This window comes from Embiotoca jacksoni, unplaced genomic scaffold (assembly GCF_022577435.1).
Source record: "Embiotoca jacksoni isolate LCO1_2020_lvr unplaced genomic scaffold, fEmbJac1.0.p SCAF_7, whole genome shotgun sequence".
NCBI lineage: Eukaryota > Metazoa > Chordata > Actinopteri > Embiotocidae > Embiotoca > Embiotoca jacksoni.
Genome location: NW_027185425.1, coordinates 19,224,411 through 19,234,136, shown reverse-complemented (window position 1 = coordinate 19,234,136; position 9,726 = coordinate 19,224,411). Strand labels below are relative to the sequence as shown.

General features: G+C 41.1%; 1 protein-coding gene across 1 annotated transcript; it reads right to left on the bottom strand.

Moving 5' to 3' along the window:
• Nucleotides 1-583: 583 nt before the first annotated feature.
• cited4a (Cbp/p300-interacting transactivator, with Glu/Asp-rich carboxy-terminal domain, 4a) lies at nucleotides 584-6,167 on the bottom strand. The gene is made up of 2 exons (XM_069176311.1): nucleotides 6,078-6,167; nucleotides 584-3,769 (listed from the first exon to the last, which is right to left on the bottom strand). Exon 2 carries the CDS (start codon nucleotides 3,752-3,754, stop codon nucleotides 3,029-3,031), a length of 726 nt encoding a protein of 241 aa, XP_069032412.1. The 5' UTR covers nucleotides 3,755-3,769; nucleotides 6,078-6,167; the 3' UTR covers nucleotides 584-3,028.
• Nucleotides 6,168-9,726: the final 3,559 nt, after the last annotated feature.

Genomic DNA, 9,726 nt, shown 5'->3' with positions numbered 1-9,726 from the left:
CAAAACCTCAGGCTGGAAATGTGCCATGAGCTCGTCGTTGAGTTTGATGTATGCCTTATAAGAAAAAAGACTTGTCATTTTAAATGATTGATTACATCAGTCATCGTGGGAGGATTTCTCCGCGAGCCGCTTGGGATAGATTTTTGAAAACAGGCTTCCTTAAGCACAATAGTCAGCAGATACATACGTGTTTCATCATACTGAACACTTTAAGATGGAACACAGCCACTGTTATCCGTTACAAATTGGCACCCTGCTGTCTTGTTACTTTGGAGGCCGTTAAGGTTTAAAATGTTCAATTACATAACACACAATGAACTAAAAAAACATTGTTCTGTGTTGACAGAGTGCTGACTCACTACGATTTAGGATATGTAGTTTGTACTTTGCTCTTGTGTTTGTTCATCACTTATTGTGGGTGTGGGAGTGTTTAAAACCAACAGAGAAAAACTCATCCAAAGAAGACAAATCAACAGCATCTCCTCATCTCGGTAAACAGCAACATTACTGCAATACATTTACCAAATGAAAATGTCATATTGTGCTTCCCTTTGACAGCCAGAAATCACAGACATACAATGAAAACAGCTCTTTAAATAAATATTTTATTTGAAAATAAATACATTTTCTTAAAATAGAATCAATAACATTACAAAAGCTTTTGGGGGAAGTGGGGAAGGAGGAGGAGGGAGGATGGAGAGGGGGGGAGATGGGGGGGTTTACCCAAATGAATGATGTGTAAATTTGGAACAAGGAGTACAATCTCACACGTTTATCTACCATCGTAAGACAAGTTCCCACAAAGTGTTGTACTGTACATTCTCAGCTGCTTTGTGGGAAAGTGGCGGCGTCCTTCACGCTTGCTTTAACATGCAGTCTACTTGGTCTTAAAGCTTCAGGCCCTGCACCCGCAAACATCGCTCTACTGTATCTACACACTCGTCTGTATAAATGTAGGATATTTAATCTCTTGTCAACACATCAAAATCAGCCACTGATTTACATTTACATCTGACAATTTTTTTTTTCTTCAAAAAGTACCTTAAATGTGTCTAGATCAACTTCACCTCTATTCTACAGTACAAAGATACGATACACAAGAAGGCTGCGCTTATTGATATAGCAGGAATCAGAGGCCACTGTCTCGCTAAGGCCAGAAGTATTTCCATTTTGAGGTTGTCAGTTTGTCTGGCTGCGGGGGTTTTTTGGCAGGCAGAAAGTGAAACAGAGCGGGAACTGGCACTTTCTGCCTTTTACAACAGCGTTTCAATGCCCATTGTTTGACTCGAGAGCTTGGAGATGGCAGATCTCCAGAGAGAGAGAGAGAGAGGAGAGAGACGGGGACAGCAGCACAGTTGTATTGGAACAGATTAACACAGTGCACCAACGTGGCCCTGACCCCTCTGACAGCTCCACAAATAGCATTACTAGTGCAGGAAGTTCTCACTCAACCGGCCTGCAGCGGAAAAGCAGCAACCTTGACAAAAACCTAATTACCAACTGCGCAAAAAAAAGAAAGAAAAGCGCCACAGAACATGTCCGTTTTATAATTATTGAGTCATTGGAGAATGTGCAAGCCGACCTCAATTAAGACAAGCGTGTGAGAACATGTAATTTAAATCTAATCAGTAGAAAAGCAGCAGAGTAAGCTAATCTATGGCAAAAACAACAACTTTGCACCTCGCTCGCTCTTCCAGCCTAATGAAATCAATGCCACAGGTAGTGGCAGCTTTAAATAATGATTAAACTAAGTGCTGCCGAGGAGTGCTGTGTCCACACATTGTGTCCACATGCCGGAGTCTCTCTCCCCACGCAGCCTCCTGTCAGCTTCAGTACAGGGTTTCAGGGAGGAGGACGCCATTCGATGGGATTTAAATGCTTCACTGCACAGATGTACATAAATAACACACAGATGCAGAGTCCATAAGCACACACACTTTTTTTTTTCTTTTTTAACAATCTGGTTTTAGAAAAGAAGACTCACACCTCAGCTCTGTGATCAGCGTCTGATTGCTGCAGTTTTTTGTTTGGCTTCTCTTGAGTCTCGTTGTTTCTCATGTACTAATTGTTCTCTCTCAGACTCTTCTTGCACTTCTATTAAGCACTAACCCAGCCTGGGTTTGCTTGCAATGAGAACATGAATGTCTAACATGGAGCGGTGAGACTTAAGCACACAAATAAAAGCTTTAGTTTAAGCCAACACTCGAAGAAATGTGCTACTTTGCCAATGATTCGATCTCAGTTAATTAGCAGGGATCAGATGCGATGCATTTAATGATCAAAGATTTTATCAGAGTCGGGTAAATGACACTGAAAGCTAAATAATCAATGTAGCACACTTCACCCAAACAATCTCAGACAAACCCCATCACTTCCCCCGGGAATGCTGCACAACCTCACTTTCCTGCTCTTCAGGGAAATGTCATCTGTCGCAGGAAGTCAGTTTTGAAGACCCAGCCTTCAATATGCACAAACAAAATCAATCCCCACTCAAAATTCCTTCATCCTTGTAGAAACAAATTCAGAGGACTACCTTTTATAAATCTGTATGATGTCTGCTACTAGTTGAATGTGTCATCAGAGATAAAATACATTTAGAGATGCCACAGAATCGAGTAGACCCAGATGGACAGTCTATTCAGGTCGCCTTCCCCCATTGTGTTTGTTAAATTTACAATTATCCAAAAGCCTTGGCACTGTAGGCACATGTGCTGAGGGCCAGATGGGTACAGACAGAGCCCGCTGCATCAGGATGCCTCAATTTGGCCAAAGGCGACAGATCTTATACTGGCACCGGCTCAAGGAAGAGAAACCTGGCGCTTTTTCTGCGTTTTTCACTCGTTACAATTCTTCATCAACTTGCACGCAGGTCGGTGTGAAGGAGCACCAGACACTGTCATATACACAGACATAGAAACACCCAAACAGAACAAAGAGATTGTCTCCTCTCGCTGTGCTACTGTGGCCGCTCAGTCATTCTTTGGGGTGTCCAGTCCAAACAAACCCAACCAGCTTCCGGCTGCATCGTTCAGCAGCTCACTGTGCTCGGCTGCTGTTTGCACACAAAGTCCGAGATGAAGTCAAACTCGTTCTGTCCCAGGAAGAGCTCGGGTAGCTCCTGCACGCGATCCAAACCGAACTCCAGCACCAGTGAAGTCAGAACCTCCTCGTCGATCAAGTCCATGTCCATACCGTTTAGCCCCAAAGGGGCACCGATGTGCTGCATGCTCGAGAGCTGGGCCGGGCCCATCCGGTACTGAGCGACGTTGGGCAGGAGGTGGCCGTTGGCCGAGCTCAGCGGGTGTCCTTGGTACTGAGTGTTGAGTTTCTGCAGATGCATGCTGGCCATGAGCTGCTGGGAGGTGAGGTTACCGGGGTGGTACTGCTGCGGGTGTCCACCCTGCTGCTGCTGCTGCTGCTGCTGCTGCTGCTGCTGCTGCTGCTGCTGGGGGTGCATGTGGTGGTGGTGCTGCTGTTGCGGGCCCTGGCCGTTGTACATCATGTTCCCGGACATCATCTGGTGGTGGTGGTTGGCCATGGGGGCTCCGTTCACCGGGCCACCCATCCCTCCAGGTCCCACCATGCCTTGCCTCTGTCTCATGGCGGCCTCCATGTTGTTCTGAGGGCTCCTGCCGTAGTGCACCACCTGGCCGTTGGGCAGACTGCGCAGGCCAGGCTGGCCGTTGTGCTGCGGAGCTCCGTTCATGCCCATCCTGAAGCCGTGGGTCATGGGCATCATCATGTGTTCGGCCATGGCTGCTTAGTCACCCTGTAAACACAGAGAAACATTCAACCAACATTAGATTTTATAATAAAAGCCATACAAAATAAATAAACTGAAATGGTCTGCAACTTAAAGGGACACCACCAATTTACACATAAAGTTCAACTTATCATGAGGGCTGTTATTCAGCCTGAGAAAAAAGTGCATATTTACTTTTAGGGCTTAAGGTTTTAAAAATAAAGACAAACCTTAATTTAGAGCTGGGTGTTGTGGCTAAAATATACACATCTGACTTTTTTACAAGCTTGGGGACAGACTTGAAGAACAAATAATAAAGATTTGCTCCACCTGCAAAACTGTCCTTGTTACACATATTTCAAAAATACAGGTTATCCTATGTAGATACTGACTGTTAAAGAGATCCTTCAATTAAGCAGAGCAGGGACCTTACTACTAATTTGTTTGCTCCCGTTTGTGTTTGCTGACTCAGCATTAGTCTAGTATTTGCTGACAGGTGGTTTGCTAGCTTTTCAAACTTAAAGTAAAACTTGTATGTGTTTTGTAATTATTCAATTTTAGACACTGAGGAAAATTTAAAAAAAATGTATTAAACCATACATCTTCCACCCTGACCCCAGTGGTGTCATCAGGGTCAGCTGAGCTTGTGTTTAAAAACTTCAACAGAAAGTCTGCAGTGCAAATAGGTGGTGTTGGGTTTGAAAAATTATGAACTAAAGGAGGCCAAGTTCACTCTAATGCTGTGTTCATATAATTTCAGAGTTATCAACATCCTACTTGTAATAAGACTGGAAAAATCAAATTTTTCTGGAAGCTCCAAAACATGTGACTCGTTGCTAAAAAGTAAGAAAGCATTATTTATGCAATCACTGGAACTTAAAAGGTATAGAATTATATTGAACAAGCACAGTAACGCAGATCAAGAGTAAACCATAACTCAAAGTTTCTACACTGTTTTTTTAAGTGACACTCCTGTGTAGAAACCAGTGCCAGTGTTTGGCATTAGCAAACGATATTCCTGTTTGGTAGTAACAGTTTTGTTTTTTTGTTTTTTTAAGTGTAGCAAACATTTGCATCTTTCTATTGTTTTCTTTCTATTTTGTTAGTATTTGTTAGGACTACCAGCTGCACATGATGTGAAAACTGTATCATAAAGATTCCCTCTTCAGTTGTATTATGGGAAATGTAGGAGTACGTGTTTTGGTGTTTGGCTCAGCACTGAGACAAAATGTCAGGACATTTCAGTCTCTGCTGTTTCACTTGAGACCATTGAGACACTCTTGACATTTTACAGAAGTGTAAAACGGAATCACTTGAGTGTCCCTTTTATTTAAATGTGTTGAAACTTGTCTCATTTCTCAACAGTTTCAGCTACATTGAAAGATTCCTAAAAAAAAACCTAAAAAAAAAACCCTCTAAACCCTGAAAATGACACCATCAGTGAGCTACCACTGGAAGGTCTATCACACCAACGAGGGAGGGCAGCAATACCCTTGCAGCCAAAAGGACACAGAGGAATGCTTCTCCAGACCACACACACACACACACACACACACACACACACACACACACACCTCTTCCCCCTCAACACACAACATAATGTCTTCACACAGTCATTACAAAAGATCTGCCATCAAGATTACCTCCACATGACAAACACATCCTGCTGTACTTTGCTGTTCAAAAATCGGATGGCATTGTTTTGTGAGCTGCCTCTGAATGGGATGATCATGAAAACACGTCCAGAGGGAGCCATGCAACGAAACGCGGAAAAAACAAAGACATTTCAGGCTTTTTAAACAGCAGCACCACAGAATGAACTCTGCTGGAGCCCCTGGTTGCTTGTAGCGATTCAAGCCTTTTAGTGCCGATAGAACAAGACACTTTCCTCAATAGCCTCAGTCCGCCTCAGAATATTCTGCTCCAGTGTTACCTAATTACAGCCTGTCTGTGGAGCCTCTTTGCAGATCTGGATTATCTAACGGCAAAATGGCACTTTGTAAAAAGATATCTGACGGAGGGTGATAGTTGCTGGCATTATTACAGAAGCATGAAACCTGTTTGGGTTTTTTTTTTTTTTTTTTTTTTTTTAATCCTCGGGCACTGTGCATGTGGGATATTTTATCTCATTCGATGCCATCAAACCGCAACAAATAGCCTTTAATCCCATTAAACAAAGCGACAAGGTGAATCAGGAGTGACTGATTCCGCCGCGTGTAACCAGGTCCAATCAGTCTGTTTTTATTCTGGAGAGAAATAAGAAAATAGTCCGCAGGACAAAGGGGAAGTGCAGCCTGTCTACCTGTTTTAAAGAGTAACAGAAGACGACACCTACCCGATGTATGAATGTGGAATCCGTATAGGGAAGTTGGCTCGGTGCCGGGGTCGTTACTCCAGCTGATGCTCCGGCTACATGCAGCCCTGCGGCGGATTCAAACTCTGCGGCGTCGCGGCAGTCAGAGGAGTTTGTTTTCTGGGTCAACTCAGGGATTATATACATCTATAAAGAACCGAGAGAGAGAGAGAGAGAGCGAGAGATAGGGAGAGGAGGAGCCACCGTCCTCTCCGTCTCCTTTGTTGCCATTGGTCCTCCCCCTTAATCACTGTGCAAAGAAACATTCACTAACTACCTCCGCTGATCCACCGGAACAGCAGAGACCCGCTCAGCGTCCTGGAGAGATTTCACTACCGCCTGCCTTCATTACCCTCACACTATTATTAGTAATGATCATTACTCTCTTAACTGGAAGCATTCTGTTTAAAGAGCAGCGGGTATTTTCAGGCTGCAGGTACTTCAGCTGCTGAGAAAAACCCTTTGAAGGAAGTGTTTTACATCATGACACATAGCCTTGTAAAGTATAGTAAAAAATAATAATATAATGAACTATAATTATTGGACACTATTCTTAAAATATGGTTTTTAAAGTACAATAATATTCCCAACAAAGAAAATAAAAATTAGCGTAAGGAGGAGCCACATAAATAGACACAAAATACATACATAATATGACATTACATAACCACAAAAAGTCCCATTTAAGAAGATTTAAGTATCACAGGAATGACAGCCAGGAAAAGTGTGTTTTGAAAACTGGAACAAGCCCAGCCAGTATGATCTAAACCTCGGGGAGGCTGCTCAGCTCTGACGACTAACACCTGACTCTTCTGTTTTCCAGTCTGTGCCTGCATGGGTCAGACTAGTCTGATAAAATGGTAACTGTAGGCAATTATACAGTCATAAATTCTAGCCATGACTTGGCCAAGACTCATAACAGACCACACATCTGTCCCTAACCAATCATAGCCTGCCGTCTTTGACGACCTGCGTGATGTCATGGGGAAGGAGGTGCTGGGAACTGACTACTGGTTACAAGAATATAAACAAACAATGGCATGAATAATGTGGGCTGTCAGAACAGCCTAAAAATAAATAAAGAGAAAACGACTGTGGGCCCATGTGTGTGTGTGTGGGTCGCACCAAGAGGACAGTATAGGTTGTTGATGCTTTTTTAAAATCTTTCACTGCACCAAGTTGTATACAGAGGAGTGCTTTGGCCTCCTATTGGGTAACGTCATGAACACATTGTGAAAAGTGTCACATGAAGCAAGAGAGAAGACAATATTTGTGACAGGTTTGTCTTTTTGTTGGGACATCGTGAGTTGTCCCAGATGAGGCATGTGGTCCACTATCATACACCATGCAGGATTCAACAGTCAGCTGTTGGGAATAGCACTCATTTTCTGTCACGACATCCGACATCTTTCATGCTGGTCTATTTCATTGTCAATATTGTGTAGCCAGAACCTGATGTCAGGAACAATCAGAAGAGAACAGGCCAGCAGGCATAAGATGAAAAGGTCCGAGCCTGGGCTTGGGGCTAGGTCCATGTGGGCTTTAACCCTTTAAAAACAAACCTATTTTTTTAGGCTTCTGCTCGAAAATTGATAAAAGGATATATCTCTGCAACCACAATAAAAATAAAAAATAAAACTAATATTTGTAATAATAAAGGGAACACTTGTGATATTTGTTCAGATGTGTAAATATCAGTATATATGTCCATATTTTAATAATAGTTTAAAAGTCCCTGGCCCCCAATTGGGGGCCTCTAGGGCTTAAAGGGTTAAAAGTAAAGAGTATAATTTTAAATCAATCCTAAAATCACAGTTAAAGGATTATAGCAGATAGGATTGACTTGATCTTTGAGATTCTCCTGAACTGATGACAACTGGACTGCACAACTGAGTTGATATGACTGATGCAACTGAGGTCCCTGTGAAAAAGAACACCAAGACTTTTACACTGTTGAGTGTAGAAAGCTTCTCAGGGATTTTCAGGTTTGTAACTTCAGATGAACAGAATCTGTCAGTTTCTGGGATTTGTCCAAGGCAGTTTAAAAGGCAGCAAATATTTGTGAAATATTTGGGGTCCAGCTAAAATAGATTTGGGCATTGTCTGCATAAAGGTTGAAAGTGATGCCATGCATCACTTTTATAAAAGGTGTTGTTGAAATAGCATGTAGATTAAAAAAAAATAAAAAGTCCTGCAGCATAGAACTGTGTGGAACCCCACAACTTCAAATGAAGAACCTGAACTCACCACTGCATCATACAACATGCTATGTTTGAGGTTGACACACTGAGGACTAAAATCCTGACATGGAAGACCAGCATCAGTTGTTAAAAGAACACAATGTACCACCTCAAGAAGCACAGTTTCAGTATTGAGCTCCAAAATAACATTGAAAACCTTCAAACACAAGTTTCATGAAAGTTGATTTGCTACCACTTTATAGAGAAAGGAATGTAGCCTAGAACAAAAGGTAATAAATAGGTATCAAATGACATAAAATAAAGACTGGACTAGGGCAGTTTTAAAATAGGATTATACAACACCAGATGAAATGGGGATTCTAGGAATATGGACAAAAAAGGTGAATTGTATTTGAAAATTCATTAAAAAATACAAATGAATTTAAAGTATTAAAAGTCTTATTTAGAAAATGTTGCATTTTGTCATTTAATTATTATTATTATATTATATTATCATATGAGAAAGAATGTGACTTAAGCTATGGTAGTATGGCTCAATTAACTGGGGGCACCTGGGGCAAAAATGTGTTGTGTGGCTCGACACTGACCACCACTATACAATAACTTCCTTATTCCCCCAACCATCTAAAAAATGACCAGAAGTCTTGACTTTAATGAATGATTATTTATTTGACAAAATTTGTCAACAATTTTAAGAACTGCGAGTTTCAATTAGTTTTATATGATACTAAACTCACTGGGCTTCATGATATAATGATGGCTCCATTCTTTTATATAAAAATGTTACTTAGTGTTGCTTTTTAATGAGTAGTATGGTGGACGTTTAATGTGACCTTACATTTATAAATAATATTTATATATAATGAATTATGAATAATTAAATCATTATAAAATAAACACTCATATAAGTGGAAGTAACAGCTGCCAAAAAACACAATCCATGCAGAAATTACACGCTCTTCAAAAACTATTTAGCAAGACCATTTAGACACAGTTTTAGGGAACTGTGTTGCAAAAGCTCATTACTGGCAAAAACCAAAACTCCAATGACACATCTTAATTCCCTCCATATGAAACTTCACAGTGAGTTGAAACATGGGGAAAAAAACAGACTTTACCAAAACCAAAAAATAGATTTTAGTTATTTTCTGGTGAATTTGATAGAATTTACAACTTGCAATAATTCTGTAATGTTAAGTTAGCAGCATATTACATAATGATTTGTTTGAAACTAAATATTTTCACATTAAACATTAACAAATGTCCTATTTTTATAACAACCATGAATATGTTTAAAGTTGAAGTGCATACATTTACCTTTGTCCTCAAATACAAAGTTGAGTTCATAGCCCAACTAATGCACAGCTGCTCAATTCAATACACTCAGTGGTTTTACTGCTGCAGCCTTACCGAGTCTGGTTTGACCAGTA